Here is a 20,727-nt window from a genome sequence, read left to right as displayed (position 1 = left end):
CGCGCCGCAAAGCACGGCAAAGCCCGGCTCGGCGCGGCAAAGCTCGGCTCTGCAAGGCGAAGCACAGCAAAGCCTGGCTCAGCGCAGTAAAGCATTGCAAAGTTCAGCTCTGCAAGGCGAAGCACAGCAAAGCCCGGCTCTGCACGGCCCTGCAGCACAGCACCACCGCGTGCTCCTGTCCCAGCTGGGGACAGCCCAGGGAAGGGCTCCGTGTCACCATGGAGGGGACGGTGAGGCCGAGCTGGAGTGTACAGGACAAAGCGTCCCTTGGTCACCCCATGCCGGGGGTCACCATGCCAGGCTCTGAGCATCATCCCCGTCCCCATCCCGGTGTGGGACCAGAGTCGTTATGGCAACAGGTTCCCGGGCTCCTTCCCGCTGCCGTTGCCGTTCCTGCCGCCCGCGAAGGCGTCGTGCGAGGGGGTGGCCGGGTCCCCTCCCCGCGCTGCGGCAGCGCCAGCACCCGCAGCCCCCCGGGACCGGCACGCGCCGCCCACACTCGCACCCACGCAGCTCACGGGCAGCACCCGCAGCTCAGCGCAGGGGTTTCCGCACCCAGCACCATGCTGGGGAGGGGACAGGGTGCCCAAGCCCCCTCCGTGCCATGCGGCTCTGGGGACGTGTGCCACGCACAGTCCCGCTCCTCACCAGGGCAGCCCCTGTGGGCACCCAGGCTGCTCCACGGCAGAGCCACGGGCGCTCGCGCCATGCTGTGCCGTGCCGTGCCATACTGCACCCATCCCTGTGCCGTGTGGCGGGGGCTGCAGCTCCGCGCAGCACTGAATCCTCCTGCAGAGGAAATAAAAATAGCAGCGGGTTCGGGGAAGCGGCGCTTGCCACCTCGCCCCCGGCCAGCGGGCACCGGCAGGGAGCCAGAGCCTTCGGGAGATGGCACAGCAACGTTGGGGACACTGGGCCGGGCATGGAGGGGACGCTGTGTCAGAGGGACAGGGCGCTATGGGGTGGATGGGGCAGCACGAGGGGATGGGGACGGGACATTGCGGGGATGGGGAATTGCTGGGGTAGGGGGTAGTGGGGATGGGGCACTGCGAGGACAGGGCATCGTGGGGACAGGGCGCTGTGAGGGTGGAGCACTGTGGTGACAGGGTAGGCTGGGGACGGAGCATCGTGGCACTGGGGTAAACTGGGGATGGAGTATCGTGGGGACAGAGCACTGCAAGGCTGGAGCATGGTGGGGACACCAGGGCACCGGGGACAGGGTACCATGGGGACAGGGCATCGTGGGGACACGAGGACACGGGGCCGCCGATCGCCGGGTCCTAAAGGTGAGCGCCGGGTGGGCGGGGCCTGGGCGAGGGAGTGGGCGGGACCAATTGGTGGGCGGGGCTCGGGCGCGGGGAGGAATCAGTGGGTGCCAGGGCCCCCCCGTGTCCCTCACCCCGGTGTCCCCCTCCGGACGCCTGGGTCCCCTGCCCGACCCTGCGGGAGCGGTTGCCCACGGGTCCCCTTTTGAGGTCCCCCCCCGCTTCTGGGATCCCCCCCAAGACTGTGCACCTCGAGACCCCCCCAGCACCCCAGGACCCACCGCGGGTGCCGCCCCCGGGCTCGGGGCCCCCCCGGAGCTGCAGCGGGGGCCGGTGCTCCCCCGGGCGCAGAGGAGGCGCCGGGAGCGGGAACACGCGTGGGAGCAGCCGTGGGAGCAGGAGGGGGCGGCGGGCGGGGGAGGGAGCGGGGGCCTTAACCCCTTCCCTGCTGGGACCCCCCCCAGCGACAAGCCTGGAGAGCTGCAGGGGGAAGGTGGGGGCAGCCCCCTCCCCAAATGGGGCTGCATGGGGGGCCGGGACCTGGCCACCCCCACGGTGGCACCTCACGGTCCCGCTGCCAGTGGCACTGCCCGGAATGGCCGGGAAGCACCTGGAGGGGTCTAGCACCCCCCTGTGTGCAATGGGGAAACGGAGGCACTAAGCAGCGCTGGCAGGACTGGGGGGCTGCAACCCCAGGTCACCACCATGACAGGGGGTGGCACAGTGTGGGGGTCCAACCCCAGCGTGACGGGGTGGGGGGCCTGCAACCGTGTGTCCTGGGAAAGACAGGGGGGCTCTGACCTCAATGTGAGGAAGGGACATGTCCCCACATCCCCAGTGGGACAGGGTCACCGGTGTCCCGAGCAGGGTGGGCAGGGGGCTGTGTCCTCATGTCATTGCCCCTGGTGCCATTGCCAGCCCAGCTGTCCCCACGGGCGCTGCGGCACGCTGCCGGCAGATGCCACCGCCGGCACGGCTGCCGTGGCACTGCCCGGTGCTGGCACGGCTATGTGGCGAGCGCAGGCCTGGGCACGGGCTCAAAGGCTTTGGCACGGGGTGGCCGCGGTGGAGCCACGGCTGGAGCCGTCCTGGTGGCAGCCGCCAGCCCACGCCAAACCCCACACCCGCACCCCGGGGTGCTCCTGGCGGGGCTGGGGGCTGCCACTGGGGCTGGGGACACTCGGGGGTCCTGCGACAACACCCCCGGGGTGGGGACCCCAGCTGGTGGGGGATGCGCTGGCATGGGGGGGTCTGTGCATGTGGAGCCCAGTGCTGGGGTCTGAACGGTTAAAACCTATGGGGGGGCTGCAAGCTCGGAGGTTTTGGGGGATGTGGTGGTGAAACCCAGAGAGGAGAAACACCCCGAGGGGGACCTGAGAAGCAGCCGTGCCTCAGTTTACCCACCTGTAGCACGGGCTCTCCATAGCCCGAGCCCCCAGCCGCCACCTTCCCCAAGGAGATGTGACAGCAGGGGACACAAAAGCCCATCCCGATGTCCCGCAGTGAATGGGGGGCTGCCAGCCCGCTCCCCAAACCCCATCCCCATTGATGTCCCCCTCCCGGGGGGGGGCCCTGGCTGGTGCACCGGCCGCCAGCACAGCCCAGTTTGCTGCCGCCATTCCCAGAAGAAAGAATAAAGTTAAAACATCTGTTAATTTATAAACCAATTTAACCATGACTGGTTAATAAATAGCTACCAGCTGCCAACCCCCACCCTCCGCCCAGGCGAGGGCGCGCGGGGAGCCGGGGACGTGCACACAGCCGGGCTTGCCCGTCGTCCCCATGGCCACCCCAGTGTCATTGTCACTGCTCCCAGTAGGGGGGTCCCCAGGGGTCGCCCAGAGGGTCGGGGTTTGCTGGGGAGGGGCTGGTGTCCACGGGGAGGGTGACACGATCACGGCACCCGGAGCGGGGGGGTCCCGGCAAAGGGACTGTCACCTGCAAATCTATAAGGGAGGGACACGAGGGCGAGCGTGGCCTGGCTGGGGATGGTGCCCAGGTGGGGGGGTCGTTTGTGTGGGGTGGAATGGGGACATGGGGACATGTGTGTGCATATATGTGCATGTGTGTGCGCAGGAGTGTGTGCATGTTTGTGTATGTGTGTCTGTGTGCACCAAGGATGTGCATGTATGTACACGTGTGTGCACAAGAGTACGTGTGTGTGTGCACGCACAGGAAGATACGTGTGCACATGCATGTATGTGCAAGGTATGTGCATGCATGTGCGTGCATGTCTATTTGTGTGTGCACCGAGGATGTGCACGTATGTACATGTGTCAGGGAAGTGCATGTGTGTGCACAGGAGTGCATGCACACGCGTGTCTGTGCCAGGAATGTGCACACGTGTGTGTGCACAGGAGTGTGTGTGTAAGCATGCATGTATATGCCAAGCATGTATACGTGTGTGCATCCATGTGTGCATGTATGTGTGTGCAGAGGACTGCATGCATGTTTATGTGCATGTGTGCACCGAGGATGTGCATGTATGTTCATGTGTGTGCCAGGGAAATGCATGTGTGTGCACAGGAGTGTGTGCATTTGTGTGTGTGCATACACGCACACGCACTTTGCACACTCTTGTGCGTGTGCACGTGTGTGCACAGACCTCACTTGTGTCCATCCCACCCCAGCAGAGCTGGGCACCAAGCAGGGACTCTCCCTGGGGAGCTGCTGTCCCCACGGGCCAGGGGACAGCGTCACATCCCTTGTCCTGTGCCAGACCCAATGTGGAGCATCCTCGGTGCATCAGACCTGGGCTGGATGTAGGCAGAGAAGGGCCCGGCCCCAGCACTGTGGTGGCCACGGCAAGGGGAGCAGGTGTGGGGTCCCCACTCCTGCCCCTAAGCCCCCCTTGTCCCCCCCTGTGGGGCCAGAGGGCACAGCAGGGTCACGGCGCCCGGGGACACGAGCCCCCTCCCGGCCGCGCGCACCCCGACACGTGTCGCAATAGTAATGTAATTTGTCCGTTAACAATGGGCAGCTTGAGGTTTATATTTAATTACAACATTTGCACCAACCTGAACTCACCCTTATTCATCAATAATGCATGCGTTTGTGTTTATCGCTGCTTAATTAATCTGTGCTTACGACAATTAAAGGCTTGCAAAATCCCCAAAGGTGGCGGCGGGGAGCGGCTGCGCGGTGCCGGCGTGGTCGCGGTGCCGGCGTGGTCGCGGTGCTGCCGTGGTCGCGGGGTTGCTGTGGTGGTTGGTGGCAGCAGGAGCGCCTGCAAAGTGGGGTGACCCCCCAGGTACCCACATCCTTGGGGGTGTCCCCATGCCAGGAGGGGCTGGACACCCCCCGGCTGAAGGGAGAGCGCCCAAGCACAAGGGGCTGCGGTGGGGAGCATCATGTACCCCCTTCCCCTTGGGGACCCCGCTTCCTGCCTCAGTTTCCCCACAAGGAGACAACCAAAGCTACCGCAGCCACAGAGCCACCCTGTGACCCCCGGGGACCAGCCCTGCACCCCAAACCACCCACATCCCTTCTCCCAGTCCCTTTCTTTCTCCATTTTCCCTTTCCCCTCCCTATTCTCCATCCCCTCGCCCCCTCCCACCCACCATGGCCGGGGGTGCCGTTGCCCCCCGAGCCGGATGGTGCGGCCAGGCCGTGCCACACCAGCTCTGTGCCTTTAAGCGCGGCTCAGCGTGGCTGTCCCGGATCAGCCGGAGCGCCTATTAAAATTTTATGCGAAGTGTAAATGGGCCAGGTCTCCAGCTTCCCGCTCCCTCCGAATGATTTATTACTCGCAAATACCACAGAACTAATTAGTATAGTAATTAATTAATACGAATTTGCATATTTGCATGTGCAATTAGTGCAGTGGAGTGATTACTCTGAAAATGAGAAGTTGGGCTTGTCAGATGGTGGCGTGAACTGGAGTGGAAAAGCCTCGTGCAAATGAACCTGGGCGGCGGCGGCACGCGGCGGCACGCGGTGACACCGGCCCCACGCCGGGAGGGCACGAGGCCCCACGGGTGGGGTGTTTGGGGGTGTCGGTCCTGGGGACCCCCCGCAATCCCTTGGCCTGGCCCTGGGCCCCCGCCATGGGGACCGCTCCATCCCTCGGCCATCTCCATGGCGACTCATCGTGCCAGGCGCGTCGCCATGGCAACGGGCCGGGCCACGCAGCCTCGCCATGGCGACTGTCGTCATCGGCGCCCTGTCACCATGGAGACTCCCCCCCCAACACCCAAATCCACTCCCTGACGGGCCCCCACCCAACCCGGATGTTGGGATTTGGGTGCTGCTCCCCAGGCTGGGGGTCCCCAAAGTCACGCAGGATACAGGTCCCCAGTGTCCCCAAGGGATGGGAGGTCCCAGAGCACCCCGGGGTGGTCCCCCTGGGACAGTGATGGCAGCACCAGGCTGGATCAGCCCCCAGGGGCTGGGGGCCGGGGACCCCCCCCAGGGCCGGGGTCTGGCACCCCCAGCCCTAAATCCAGACCTTTGCCAGTGTCACCCCGGTCCCCCCAAACCCGTGCCCCTGTGCCCACCCTCCCCACCAAGGCCAGACATCCCTCAGTACATTTTTTGATGGGCTACCTGCCACCTCCCCCTTGGTTTGGGGACACCAGTGCAGAGGGATGCAGGCGAGCGGGGCAGGGGGCAATGGAGAGGGACAGGGCTGTGGGCAGCCCCCATCACCCCCACACGCCGTGTCCCCCACCATCGTGCCCCACTCGCTCTCTGAAACGGGCCCAAGCAGCCGCCATCTGCCACGGGGGGGCCAGTGCCAGCGGCGCTCAGCCACACCATCCCCATGATGGTGATGTCGCTGGCCCCCCTGTGCCCTCCCCACCAGCCAGGGCACATCTGTCTGCTCCTGGGGCTTTGTGACGTCACAGTCCGGTGGTGGTGATGTCATAGCCCATTGTGACCTCACCCAGGGTGGCTTTATCACCCCACCGGCAGCCACTGGTGGCACAATGGCAGCTCTGTCTGGTCACCGGTCCAAGGCTGGAGTCCCCCTGTCCCAGGCCCCCAGTGTCCCCAAAGAGCATTTGACCCCAGCAGGGACAAACCCAGTGACTGCTAGGCGATGAAGGATCAATTTGGGGGGACAAGTCCCCTAGGGCCACCTGTCCCCCTGCCCCAGGACCCCCCAACCACACAAGCAGCAGCAGGTCCAGCATTTTCGCACTGGACAACTCCCAGGGTGTTGTTTGCCTAATTAACACCATGTGTCCTAAAACAGGCTGACGAGCCCCTGGCCCACGAGCAGCAGTCGGTGGTTGGGGTGGGGACAGGCCAGGGGGGGACAGGCCATGGGTCCGGCTGCCCCAGGGGACACCAGCCAGGGTGGGTGAAGCAGCAGCCCCGCGGTGACGGTGACGGGGACTTTGCATGGCACCAGCATCACAGCCCCAGGGCCCGCACAGCATCTCCCCATCCTCCTCTAGCAAAAGAAGCGGGGGTTTGCTACAAGCCTCCCCAATCCCATCTAAGTCAGGACCGCCCATTTCCTCCCTTTGTGCCTCAGTTTCCCTCCACCATCAGCTTCCTCCTCCCCAACCCACCTATGAGCCCATGGTCGCCACCTCCGGGACCTTTAGGGACATGGAGACAGGCAGGGCACTCACACCCCCATTTCCCAGAGACCCCCAGCCCGCCGATGGGTCCCTGCTCACCCAGTGATGCGTCCCACGAGGGAGCTGCTCCGGGGAGCAGCCTGAGGCCACTTTGTCCCCAAAGGCAGCAGGGATGGGGACAGGGACGAGCTCGGCTCCCGCTCCCTCTGCTCTCCTCCCCTCGGCTGCCATTCCCCGGCGGTGGCTCCGCCGCGCATTACCGCATCCATCTCTCCCAGAAATATTGCAGCGCGGAGCCGGCTCCATCTGGCAGCGCGGCCCCTGCCTCCCCCCGCCACAGCGCACGGGGAGACGCCGGAGCCGGCTCCTCCGCCCGGGCCCTGGACAGCTCGGTGCCACTGAAGGGGGACGGGGACCGTGCTGGCGAGGGGGACAGCTCAGGTGTCCCCAGGCCCATGCTGTGGGGACGCAACGTGGCCTCGCCACAGCAGCCGGCTGCGGTGCCGCACACCGGCCCCACGCTGGGGATGCGGCAGCCGGCTGAGCCCCGGCAAACTCACCGCATACAGGGCCCCCGGGAGCCATCCTGGGCCCAGCTGGCTCCCAGCCGTGCCCTGGCACTGCCCGGCACCCGGCGCCCACCCCTGGGTCTGCCGGTGCCAACCCACTTCTGTCCCCCCACCAAGTCCCTCTGGATGCCATGCATCCCCTGGTACCCACCTCTGGGCAGGGTCCCCATCCCCGTCCATCGCCTTCCTGCCGGAAGGAGGGGAAGGGACAATGAGGAGGAATTTAGGAGGAGAAAAGAGCTTCCTTCAGCAGCCAAACACCCCGCTGTGACCCCCCGGGGGACCCGGCTTGGGATGGCTGGGGACCGGAGGTGACCGTGCCAGGAAGGCTGGTCACTGCACACAAGGACCAGCAAGCAGGACAGGGACCACAGCCCCGTGTCACCAAGCTCAGCCCCCCTAGAGCACCAGCACCCACCCCTGCCCCTGCTCCCCCAGGTTCTGGTGTCACCCCCACCTCACCTCTTCCTGCTGCTCCCCCAGGGAAGGGGATGGGGCTGCCCCTGCCCTGCTCTGCCCTGTGCCATCACCGGCTGCAGTGGAGGGGACAACACAGGGGTGGCACTGGGACCCCCCCTCCTGCGCACAGCACGGGCCGTGTCCCGGCACAGGCCAGCCGGGGGCCCTCGCCCCCCCCAGCCCCGGCACAGTGCAGCGGTTTGGGTTTTCATCTCCCTGCTCCCCTTTCATCTCCTCTCCCCGTTTCATGTCTCCACTTTCTTCTCCCTCCAAGCGCTCTGCATGTTGATGAGCCTCACGCCGGCGCCCACCCTTACCGCTCACCGGCTGCTAATTAGGCGGTAACGGATGCACCGGGCCAGGGGCCTGTGGCTTCCCCCCCGTCCCTGTCCTTGTCCCCGTAGAGGCCAGCCCAGCCGTTCACACGGTAGCACCTCCGCAGCCTCGGGCAGCCCTGGTGCCATCGTGGGTCCCCATGGGCTGTGAGTCCCATGTTGGGAACCGGGACATCACCAGCTTCGCTGTCCCAGCACTGAGGTGCGGCCAGGCTGGAGAGGGGCTGTGTCACCTACCTGGGGTCCCCAGTCCCATGAGCTGAGGGCAGCGGAGTGAGGACTTACCCAGCACTGGTGGCAATGGGCAGCGTCGGTGCGCAGCGGGTACCAGGTGAGGATGGCTCCCAGGGCACGGTGATGCCCGCCCGGCACCCACCTGCAAAATAAAGATGGCAACAACAGAGGGAGCTGAGCGGTGTCGCGGGGAAGGGCTGCGACAGGCTGCGAGGCTGCCGGGGATCAGTGCCCCGGCACGGCACCGGCACGGCTGCGGTGGGCACTGCCTCCCGTGGGCCAGCTCCAGCCCAGGTGCCATCTGCTCGATCACAGCCGTGAGTGACAATCAGAGGGTTCGGCAACGTGCAGGGGGGACACTCGCAGCCGGTGGCAGCCCCTCTGTCACGTGCCGTCCCCGACACCTGCACCAGGGGAGTGGGCACCGCCACCATCGCTGGCACAGCCCCGGTGGCCGGGCACGGCCAGCCCTTTGTCTGCGTGTGGGCACAGCCCTGACCGCCACCGCCACTGTGTCCCTGCCGTGACCAGCCACGGCCGTGCCGCCGTTGCCAGCACGTGCTGGTGTATGGCACCCTGTGCCCGCTGCCCCTTCCCCTGCCCATGCCCCTCAAGCCAGGCAGGTCCCGGCCACCCCGGACTCGCAGGGACAGAGGGGATCCGTGACACAGGGACAACCCAGCACAGAGCGAGGGCCTGTGGCTCAGCCACATTGGCCCAAGGTGATGGGATCTGGCTCCCAGGGACAGAACACGCCTGTTCCAGGCTCCCCAGCCCTGCTGCTGCACACCCCGTCTGCAGGAACAAGGGAAATGGCAGCAGTGATTTCTGGCTGCGTGTGTGCTATAGTGGGGACGGAGCTGCAGGCTGGGGGTGACGGGGCACTACGGTGCCAGGCGTGGGGCCGCGGCGGACGAGGAGGTGCCTGGCAGACAAAGGCCCCATCGTCTGCACTACGGCACGGCTGGGCCTCCACCATCGGCACCGCAGGACCCGCATCCGCGGGAGCTTGGACCCTGTGTGCATTGGGGAGGGTGTGTATGTGCGTGTGCATGCGTGTACAAGCCTGAGCATGTGTATTTGTGTGTGCGTGTAGGTGTGTACCGAAGGCTGGCTGTGTCCGTGTGTGCCGGGCTGTGCCGCCGGGTTGCAAAGACAGGCTGGCACAGCTGTGCAGCCAGGGGGGTGCTGGCATGGCAGGGGCCATGGGGTGTTGGGCAGTTGGATGACCCACATGCCACCCGAATGGGGACCCACGGCCCTGCAGCCACCAGCCCTGCCTGTGCCCACACCTGCAGCCCCCTGCACACACCCATGTGGCCGAATTGGGCATCACTGCCACCACCACCACCGCCACCACCACCACCTCCCCTGGGCCCTGCCCACAGCCCCCAGCCCGCGCCAGGCCCTTGGCACCGCGGCCATCGCTCTTCGCCTGGTGGCTGAGGGTGGGGACGGACCTGGGCGAGCCGCTGTGGTATTTTGCGGCGAGCCGCAGATGCCAGCTCCCAGCAAGAGTCCCCACGGCGTCTCCTCCCTTGCCCTGCCGCCCGCCGGCTGCCCCTGGCACGCTCGGCCTGGCCGGGATGGCCGGTCTCCCTCGCCGCCCTGCCGCTGGCTCCATTGTTCAGCCCGGCCCCGCCATCGCCTGCATCTCGCCCGGGTCCCATTTTGCGGCGTGTAGGCAGAGCTGTAGATTTGGAAGAGGGTTTTTTTTTTGTTGTTTTTTGTTGTGTTGTTTTTTTTTTTTTTGAGTACAGAGTGACAGATGGCGAGTCCTCCTTCCCCAGAGAGACAAATCTCCCTGAATGCAAGCGCATGTCAATCATTAGCTCTCATGTGATAGCTCTCGCGCATGACGTGCCAACCATATGGCACTGGCAGCAGAGCTGGTACCCCCTTTGCTGGGTAGAGATGCCACTCTCGCCTCCTTTTGGATAGAGGACTGCAGGAGGCTGGAGCACCTCAAGGAGCCGCGTCCCGGTCCCAGAAGATGCTGGGAACAATGAAATAAAAATTCCTCCGGTCCGCCCGAAGGTGAGTTATGTAAGAAGTGGAGGGCTGGGAGGGCAGTGGAGGAAACTTGAATGGAGAAAAGGCAACTTCCATGTTGATTTTGTTTCTCCGCCACGTCTCGCCCTTTTTTCCCCCGTCTTTCGTTCTCCCCCGGCCCTCGGTTCTCCCGCTCCCCATCGGCCCCACAGATGGGTTTTTCCCCATCCCCCCCGGAGAAGCCCCAAGGGGCTTGTTGGGGCTTCGTTCCCCCCGGCCCCCCCCCGCTGCTGGGCGCGCCCGGGGCGGCGCGGTCCCGGCGGGACGGAGCGGGCAGCGGCGGCCGAGCGGCATCAACGAAATCGGCGCGGAGCCGCCTCGCTGCCGCCCCCGGGGGTCCCGACCTGGCGGAGCCGCCTCCCCGCTCCCCCGCGGCGCCCTCGGCCCCCGCCCCGGGCGGTGCCCCCCGCCCCAGCCCCAGCGCGCTGCCCGGCCCCGGGGACGACCCTGGCAGCGCCGCCGGCGGCGACCCGCGCGGTCCCCCGGGGGGGGCCCCGGTCGCGGCCACCCCCGCCGCCCCCCGCCACCCCCCGCCGCACCACCGTTTGATGCCGCCGCATTTTATGGGCCGCGCTCCGGTGGCCGGGCTAAGCCCCGGGGTGGGGGGCTCCGGGCAGGGATGACCGGGCCAGAGGGGGTACGGGGGGGTGCGACGGCCGCACCTCGGTGCTCCGGCCCCGGGACGGCGGTGGCGGAGCCGCGACCGGAGCCGCTCCGCGCCTGCGGCGGGGAAAAGTTGGAATCGTCAAAGAGGGGCCGGAGGCACCGGACACGGCCCGTGGGGCACCGGGAGGGGGTGACCGGCCGGGCCGGGGACGGGGGGGAGGGGGGAGCCGGAGCGGCGGGTGCAGGAGCGGGGGCGCGGGGCGCGGGCGGCGGCCGCGGGGAGCTCGGGGGGGGCGGCCGGGAGCTGCGGGGGGGGATCGTCGCCGCGCCCCGAGGGAGCCCCGGTGCCCCCGGGGTCGGGCGGCCGGGGCGGGCGGCGGCAGCGGGCGGCCCCGCGCCCAATTCGTTTTCGCCGGCCCCGGCGCCGCGGAGCCGCTCCCGGGGAGCGCGGAGGGGGGGAGCAGGGGGGGCGGCGGGGCCGCCGGTAACGCCTGGCTCTTTGCCCCCCGCTGCAGCCACCATGTTGACGCGACTTTTCAGCGAGCCCAGCCTGGTCCCCGAAGTACCGAAATTCGCCGGTTGGGCCGAGGAGTGCGAGGAGGATGCCCGCAGCGAGAAGGAGGAGCGGGCGGGGAAGGGCTGCGCCCTCCCCGAGGAGCCGCCCGAGGGTTCGCTGGGGGAGAGCAAGGAGGAAGGGGAGTTAGGCGGGGACGAGGAGGAGGAGGAGGAGGAGGAGGAAGGCTTGGAGGAGGCGGAGGGCGAACGGCCCAAGAAACGCGGCCCCAAGAAGCGCAAGATGACCAAGGCGCGGCTGGAGCGCTCCAAGCTGCGGCGGCAGAAGGCGAACGCCCGGGAGCGCAACCGCATGCACGACCTGAACGCGGCCCTGGACAACCTGCGGAAGGTGGTTCCCTGCTACTCTAAAACCCAAAAGCTCTCGAAAATCGAGACCCTCCGCTTGGCCAAGAACTACATCTGGGCTCTCTCCGAGATCCTGCGCTCGGGCAAGCGGCCCGACCTGGTTTCCTACGTGCAGACTCTGTGCAAGGGGCTGTCGCAACCCACCACCAACCTGGTGGCCGGCTGCCTGCAGCTCAATTCTCGCAATTTCCTCACGGAGCAGGGTCAGGAAGGCGGCCGTTTCCACGGCCCCAACGCCTCCTTCGCCGTGCACCCCTACCCTTACCCCTGCTCGCGGCTGGCCGCGGCGCAGTGCCCGCCCGCCGCCGGCCCCGGTGCCCACGGGCTGAGGACACACAGCTACTGCGCCTCCGCCTACGAGAGCCTCTACGGGAACGCGTCCCCCGATTACAACAGCTCGGAGTACGACGGTGGGCTCAGCCCCCCCCTCTGCATCAACGGCAACTTCTCCCTCAAGCAGGACTCTTCTTCCCCCGACCACGACAAAAGCTATCACTACTCTATGCACTACTCGGCGCTGCCCGGTTCCCGGCCCGCCGGCCACAACCTGGTCTTCGGTTCGGCGGGGATGCGCGGGGGGGTCCACTCCGAGAACATCTTCCCCTACGACATGCACCTCCCGCACGAACGGGGCCCCATGTACGAGGAGCTCAACGCCTTCTTCCACAACTGAACCCCCCCCCACCCCGCCCCACAACCCCACCGAGCGCGCCCCTCCCCGCCCGGCCGCCCCGTCCCCGAGGCGTGGGGGACACGCGAACACCCGCGGACCGGCCCCCGGGGCTCCGCCGTGGGCTTTGGTGCAATATGGGGACCCGGCCCCGGCGGCGGGTCCCCGCGCCCCGTGGGGACAAAGTGCTTTTTTGGGAGGATTTCCCCTTTTCCTTAAGTTATTATTATTATTACTGAGTATTTATTTAGTTAAATTATTATTGTTGATATTATTAGTAGTATTTCTATATTAATTTATTTTTTATTGATGATTATTATTTCCCCCGAAGTGGGGGGCGCCCAGCGGCGGCAGCGCCTGGCAGAGCCGCCCCCGAAGCCCGGCCCGCTGGGTCGAGCCGCGGCGTTTCCTTTTTAATTCGTTTTAATTTAATTTTATTTATATGTAATTTTTTTCCCTTCCATTGCCCCCCATTTTGGGCTGTTTCTCCCCTCCACCGCCGTGACTCCCACACTCCCCACACCCCCCCCCGGCATTGGACACCCGCTGCCCCGGCCCGTGGGAGCGAGAGGAACCTGCGCTGCGGCGCGGAGCGAAACTTTCCGAAGCAATAAAGAGGCGAAGGGAGGAACCCACATTTCTATCTATGCAAGCAGGCCCGGCCCGGCGGACGCTCAGAGATGCACTTTGCTTTGGGGGGGCCCTGGCCCCGCTCCCGGCCCTGGGAGCTCCTCTCGCAGCGCGTGTGTCAGGACGTTTTTTACCTGTTTTAAAAAAAACTTGAAACGGAAAAAGAAAAAAAAAAAAAAAAAGGAAAAAATAACCCAAAAATGAGGAAAAAAAAAATGATTAAGAATAACCCCCAGTCCCGCGGAGCCGCCCCGGTTCTCCCCAGCTATGCAAGCGGGGCTCCGGGGGGGCTGGTGGGCCCGGGCCCGGCCCGTGTGTCTTCGTCCCGGTTTGCCGCATTCCGTCGGTCGGGAGGCGCCGTGAAGCCGAGATAATGCGCTTTTCTTTAATTCCTTTTTCTTCTTCTTTCTTTCTTTTTTTTTTTTTTGTTGTTTTCGGAACCCGCCCGCACCACCTTCGAGAAACCAGCATTTTTAGAGACCAGGGAGGAGGAGCAGAATTTCTGAGAGTTGTTTTCAAAACGAAAAAAAAAAAATAAAACAAACAAAAAAAAGTTTTGCAAAAAAAAAAGAAAAAAATAACCGGGAAAAACAAAAAAAAAATAGAAAAAAAAGGAAAAAAATGAAAAAAAAAAATCACAAACCGTTGTAGCAAAGGGGACCCGCCTGTCCGACACCAGAAGTGCTTTCGTGTTTCTGTTCCGTTTCATTTCGATTAATAAATATTTATGGCCAACGATATGCAAGAGCCCCCCCACGCCGGGAGCCGCTCCCCGCTGTCACGCTCCCCGCCGCGGACACTGTTTGGCGGAGCGCGGGGCCGGGGGGTCCGGCGATACTGCATGCATCGTCCCGCCCCCCCCCGGGGCGCCCCCGGACGCTCGCAGCCCGGTCCCCGCCGGGGCGGCCCCGCCAGGACTCCGTCGGCCGTGACGAGCCGCCGCCGGTGCGATTCGCGGCGAACCTGTAATTACCGAGCGTCCTTCGACGGCGATTAATAAATATTCAATGTTGACTCCGCCGACTTCGCCGCTTTCCTTCCGCCCCGGGGGTACCAGGGGGGCACCGGCCCGACCCCCAGCCGCGGTGCCTCTCAGCGGTGCCGGTGCCTCCGCTGCTCCCGCCGTCCGAGTGCGCGGCCCGCGGTGCGGCGGCGCTGATATAACGCGGCTCTGCCCCACGGGTGTCCCCCCCGGGACCGGGGAGGCGGTGTCCCCCCACCTCGCCAATAAAGGCACCGGGATCCGGAGCGGCCGCCCGGCTCGGTCCCGGCCCCGCCGCTACGGGTGAAGTGCGGCGGTGACACCGCTCCGGTCCCCCGGGACGCTGGTGCCCGGAGCTGGCACCGGGCCGCGGTGCCGGTGGCCAAGGCCGGATTTTCGGTGCCGGCCCCGGTACCCGGTCGGCTCCCGGCGCGGTGCCCGGTCCGGGTGCCCGGTGCGGAGCTGTCCGCCACGGCGGTGCTGAAACGGCGCCCGGGCCCCGTCACCTCCCCAGCAAAACGGGCGTCTGTCTATTTACCGTCCCCTCCACCGGGGCTCGTCGTCACCCGACGGCTCCGGGCAGGGTCCGGGACAGGACTCCCGGTAACGCGGTGCCGCTCCCCACGTCCACGGCGGTCGCGGGGGCCAGATCCCCTCGGGAAGCACCGGGACGGCAGGGACGGATCCCCCGGGTTCCTCTCCGGTGAGATCGCGAGTACCCGCGCCCCACAGCCCCGCGGCTTTTGAGGAAAATCTGGGCAGGTTTGGAGTCGGCCCGGGACGCGCGCCCAGCCCGGCCGGGCCCGGGGCCGGGGCCGTCGGGGCTGGAAACGGGGAACGACTCCCGAGAGGCCCTGACGGCCGGGGGAAGGGAACAGCGGGGAGATGGGACCGGCGAGCCCCGAAGCCCCCTTGGCCGGGCCCCGGCGCTCGCCGCTCGCCGTAGAGCAGCGGAGCCTCTTCCGACGGCTCTGGCTCGAACATCCTCCCGGGAAGGGCCTCGTTCCTCCGGGTAAAAACCCCAGGTGGGCCCAGCGGGGGCGATACGCGGCCCTTCGACCTACGCCCGCAACCGGCGGCACCGGGGCCGCTGCCCGGAGACGCGGCCGCGAAAGGCGGATGCCTCGGCGGAGGGGAGGGGGATGCAGGCGGCCGGGGGGCTACGGGGGGGCTGCCGACATCTGCTCCCGGGAAGGGCCCGGGGCCGGCTGTGGCGGAGGGTGTCGCTCCCGATGTCGGGACCGCGATTTAAGCTCAATTCCCGGGATTTTTGTTTCCCAGGAACCCGCCCGGCCCCGCCGAAGCGAGGGGATGCGGAAACCCGCCCGGCTGCTCCGGCACCGACTGGCTCCGCAATGCGGCCCCGTACTCGGTGCACGGTCCCGGTGCAAAGCTCCGGTGGAAGATTTTCGTGTATGGTCCCGGTGCACGGCTTCGTTGCAAAGCTCCGGTGCACGGTACCGTGCAGAGCTCCGGTGCACGGCCACGGTGTACGGCTCCGGTGCAAAGCTCCGGAGCATGGCCCTGTGCATAGCTGGGGTGCAAGACCTCGGTAGAAGGCACCGGTGGCAAGCTTCGGTGTCCGGCCCCGGTGCCCGGTCCCGGTGCTCGGTGGGCCCGCACCGCAGCCCCGGTGCTGAGCGGCGGCGGCCGGCACCTCCCGAGGAGGAAGGCGGGAGGTCGGGAGCTACCGCCGCTCCCTGTCGGGATCTGCGAGGGTTTTGCGTGATCGTGGGGTCAAAATCACCTTGGGGCGGGGGGGTGTTACCGGGGACCCCTCACTGCTCGGCCGGGGGGACCGGAGCGGGGCCAGCACCGGGGGGACCCAGCGGCCGCAGCTCGCTGGGGCTCAACCCCCTATTTCAAGGCAGAATGAGATGGGGGGGCGGGTTCTTCGCCTCCACCCCCAGCCCCGCCGCTCCCGGTGCCCCCGGCCGGCCCGGCCCGGCCCCTCTCCCGGCCCGGCGGAGCGCGGCGGGGGCGCGGGGCGAGCGCCAGCTCCGGGTCGCCGCTGCCACCGGCGAGTGCCAGCCGAGGGGGGGGGAGGAGGAGTCATTGCTTCAGTTTAAATTTCATGGCATCTGTTCATTATTATACAGTGCGGATTTTTATATGGACAGCTAAATTAAAGACAGATTTCTGCCAAAATTGCAGATACCATAAAAACCGGAGGCTCCCGGCGCTGGGCGCTCGCCGCGCTCTGGAAGCGGCCCCGGTGCCACCGCCGGCCCGGGCGGACCCGCTCCAGGGGTCGGGGGGTGCCCGGGGATTCGGGATGGGGGCTGAGAAGGGGGGGCTGCCCCCGGTTTTCTGTCATGGGGGGGTCGGGACGGCGCCCGGGGCGAGGGGGGGGAGTGTCTGTTGTCCCCGGAGCCGCGGCCGGGGCGGGTCGGGTTGGCAGCGGTTCCCGCCGCACCGGGGGCTGCCGAGCCGCCCCCTCCCCCGCCCGGGCTGCCAGGCTCCATCGCAGAGGAGTTAAAACAAGGACATCTGTGCCTGGAATCGCTGTGAAGCTCCAAACCTGCCAACGCCTGCTGGCACCGGCCGCCAGCAAATGCTGGTACTCCGGAATGCGGCACCGCCTGCAGCCCGGCCCGGGGCCCCCTGCCCCCCCCCCCCGCCGCAGGGCACGGCCCGGCCCGGCCCCGGGGGCTGCGCAACGAGGGGGAGCTCGGCCCGGTTGGGCAGGGGGGGCGGTTGCTCCCGCCGGGCACACGCGTGGGTGGGTGCACAAAGCCACACATGTCCCTGTCGTGTCCTCGCCAACCCCAGTACAGGGGGTACCGAACTCCCCTCGGGATCTCCCCCGCCCATTTGCCCCCTGCCCTGAACCCTGTCCCACATCCCCAGCCATGGCACAGAGTGTGGGCAATGGTGGGAGTGAGGAAACGTCCCCGTGACCCAGTGGGGAGGTTTATGGATGGGCTGGGACGGAGCAGGTGGTCCCCAAGGGACCGATCACTCGGGGCTGGGGCACCTGGGCAGCCAGGGCTCTGCTGAGTGGTCCGGACAGGGCAGGTCGGGGTCTGTGACCCCAAGCCCTGCAGAGAGATGGAAACATCCCCCTCCAGTCCCGCTCAGGCCCCAGGGGAGAAAAGGAGCAAAACCCCAGCGAGGGCAGTGGGGGAGGCCAGACAGAGCAGATGCAGGGCCAGCCCTGGCCAGGAGTGCCAGAGAGCAGGTGGTGCCCACCTGAGCACTTTCCTTTTTCCTTTCCTTTCCTTTCCTTCCTTTCCTTTCCTTTCCTTTCCTTTCCTTTCCTTTCCTTTCCTTTCCTTTCCTTTCCTTTCCTTTCCTGTCCTGTCCTGTCCTGTCCTGTCCTGTCCTGTCCTCCCCTGTCCTTTCCTCCCCTGTCCTTTCCTTTCCTTTCCTTTCCTTTCCTTTCCTTTCCTTTCCTTTCCTTTCCTTTCCTTTCCTTTCCTTTCCTTTCCTTTCCTTCCCTTCCCTTCCCTTCCCTTCCCTTCCCTTCCCTTCCCTTCCCTTCCCTTCCCAACCCTCCCCATCCCTTCCCCATCCCTTCCCCATCCCTTCCCTTCCCATCCCTTCCCCATCCCTTCCCCATCCCTTCCCTTCCCTCCCCATCCCAAGCTCCATTCCTATTCCCACAGCCCCTCCAGAGCCCCCACCTGGGGGTACCACCCTGTCGCATCCCCTTCCAATTACCCCCAGACCCGCACCCCGCCTGGGCTCCCATCTCCCCCCTCTCCATGGCAGGCGGTGGCTCATTTCATATGGGAAATGTCCATTTTGTTGCCACTTAAAAGCTGATTTACGGCGGCTGCATCCCAGCCCTGCCTTGGCCTGCATTCATCCCATAATCTGCCCATTTCTCTTGGCAGCTCCGGCTCGGCCGGGCTCGCTGGAGGTCTGTGCCGCGTGGCAGGAGCACTGAGCCCCCACCACAGCCCCCAGGCCCTGGTTCTGCCCACCCCCTCTGGACCCCTGGTCCTCGTGGTGCTCTCATAGCTGGATCACATCTGCTTCCAGCAGATCCTGATGTCCATAAGACGGCAGCACCGGGCGATGCCTCTGGCTGTGGGACAGAGAGGACCCAATGTCACCAAAACACCTGCCCAGGGCTGCGGGGGACACGGGCAGGGGATGGGGACAGAGTGCAGGTGGCTTCGCATCACCCTGGCATCACCAGGATCCCCCTTCATCCATCCCAGGATTGGGTCGCTCCATCCATCCGCCCAATGGGACAGACAGACATCGTGCCTGGACAGACCCCATTAGTGCGTGGGGTGCGGTGACAGTACCAGGGTCTGTGTTGCGGTCCCTGTCCCACATCTACGGGCGGTGAGCAGCGTCCCAGCCTGCCCGGTGCTCCTGCACACCTCTAATTAAATTTTACCCAACTATAAATCTTTTGGTTTTGTTAAATGTAATTGAAAAAACACACCTTTGGAATCATCACATTAACCCGGCATCCGCTTTATTAGAGTAATTAAAGCCTTTCTCAAGTTCGTGCTGGGCGGATGGGCCGGATTGCGCCGTAATCCCGGCAAAGCAAACAAGTTCAGAGCAAAACTAATTACATTTAGAGCAGCTGTGATAATAATCCTAATTCAACCCCATTTGGTGCCTAAAATCCGGCGATCCGGCAGCGAAAGCTGGGGCGGGGGGGTGGCTGTGGCTCAGCTCTGCCCTCCAGCTTGTCCCCTGGGGGGGGTCAAACCCACCCTCCCCATCCCTCTGCGTGACCCCGTCACCCTTTACCGGGCACCGCCGGGGGTCGTGTCTTTGCCCCGGTGCCCTGGGGGGGTGGCACAGTGCCCAGCCCCCCCCTCAGCGCAGCCTCTCCGGGGACAGGGGGGACCGTGCGGCCGCAGCTGGCGCGTGCAGCCGTAATGGCCACGGCTGGGCTGGCACGGCGGCCCCGCGCCTGCGGGCACCGCGCGGGCAGGAGCAGCTTGTGCGCCGTTTGTCCTTGACGGGGTCCCCGAGCGGCCGGCGCTGCCCCCCCCTCGGCACAAAGACCCCGCAGCCGAGACCTCCGAGCTCATCACACGTGTGATGCCAGATCTGCGCCAACACCGGGGGGTCAGCGCCGGGCAGGAACGGCATCCTTCATTGGCATCTCCTCTTGGTGCTGGGGATGGTGGGCATGGCACCGGCACCAGCACCAGCGCCAGCAGCACCATGGACGCAGCACGGCCAGGATGCGGGAGGTTAATGCATCCTCACGTTTACCTTGGGGAACGTTTGCTACAAATGTACATTGGAGCTTTTTTTATTTCCTCCTTTTTTTTTTTTTCCTTCTTTTTATTAAAGTTGCCAAAAATTTGTGTTAGCTAATGGCTTCTTAATTCTGCCTAAAATGAGAGAAGGAAAATGATGCCATTCATCTTGTATTGGTTTGAAATCACGTCTGACAACTAATCGATCATACTGTGGGACATTAACTCCTTTGGATGGGGGCCCAAGCCGGCTCCGCGCTCCCGCGCTGGATTCATTTAACTACTTTACTGCTGGTATTTTGGCACGTGGCTCGTGGGCTGGTTCCTCTCCGGTTGGTGCCGCTGAATTATTTGCCTTTTTCCGGATACAGCTGGCACCGCACGCAGCATCGCCTCCCCCTGCCCCTTCATCCGCTGGTGCCCTTCACCTGACCTTCGCCCCCGTCTCCTATGGATCCCCCCTCCTCATTTTGGGCATCTCTAGGGGATTTTTTCCAGCTGGGGTTGAGCACCTGGGAACAAAGGGAAGGTCGTGGGGGACACGATGGGGGTGGCTTTGTCCTGTGGCTCCCCACAGGTGAAAGCTGGTGACCCAACCGCTGTCACCGCGATGCGCCGGGAGCCCAGTGACCCCCCAGGGCTGTGTGTCCCCCGCGAACCACCACCCCCTGCAAGGTAGGGCCCGATCCTGTTCCCTTCTCCATTGTTATAGCACGGGGGGGGACATCGCGGTGGAAAAGGACCCGGAGGGACCGAGGGGACCCGAGGGGACCCCCGGGGGTTGCAGCCCGGGCAGACGGGTTTATATACCCACGGTGGGAGGGGCTACGGGAGGGAAAAGCTGCGATTGGTCAGCAGCACAAGCCTTGTCAGGGGATTGGCTGGAGGCATGAATCCTGGGTGGGGATTGGCTGAGATCTGTCCCCATCCCTGGGACCGGGGGGGTCCCTGGTGGCCGCTCGGGATGGGTCACCTGCTGCTGGGGACGCGGGTGTCCCAGGGGACCCACCCTCATCGTCCCTGTCCCCAGGGTGTCCCCACAAGGGTCCCCAGTGGCACCGGGGTCAGTGGGTGACACAGAGGGGCTGCAGAGGGGCCTGACCCCCCCAGAGCTGACCACACGGGGACAGAGTCCCTGCTCCCCGTGGGTGGGGCCAGGATGGGTGTGGCACCATGGCTGGGACCAATCAGGGTGTGACGCGTGGGTGGAGCCAAGCAGGGTGTGGCACATGTGGGTGGAGCCGGTGGGAGGGGACAGCGGGCTGTCTGGGTGGGGCTGGATCCCATCATCCC

General features: G+C 65.6%; 1 protein-coding gene across 1 annotated transcript; it reads left to right on the top strand.

The window, feature by feature from the left end:
* Positions 1 to 11,571: 11,571 nt before the first annotated feature.
* NEUROD2 (neuronal differentiation 2) lies at positions 11,572 to 12,645 on the top strand (the record flags this gene model as incomplete). The annotated part of the gene is made up of 1 exon (XM_080359787.1): positions 11,572 to 12,645. The coding sequence occupies one exon, from the start codon at positions 11,572 to 11,574 to the stop codon at positions 12,643 to 12,645; it is 1,074 nt and encodes a 357-aa protein (XP_080215913.1).
* Between the last annotated feature and the right edge of the window lie 8,082 nt (positions 12,646 to 20,727).

Source organism: Nesoenas mayeri (assembly GCF_963082525.1).
Source record: "Nesoenas mayeri genome assembly, chromosome: 26".
NCBI classification, from domain to species: domain Eukaryota; kingdom Metazoa; phylum Chordata; class Aves; order Columbiformes; family Columbidae; genus Nesoenas; species Nesoenas mayeri.
Note: the sequence above shows the minus strand (reverse complement) of the source record. Positions and strands in the feature narration are given on the sequence as shown.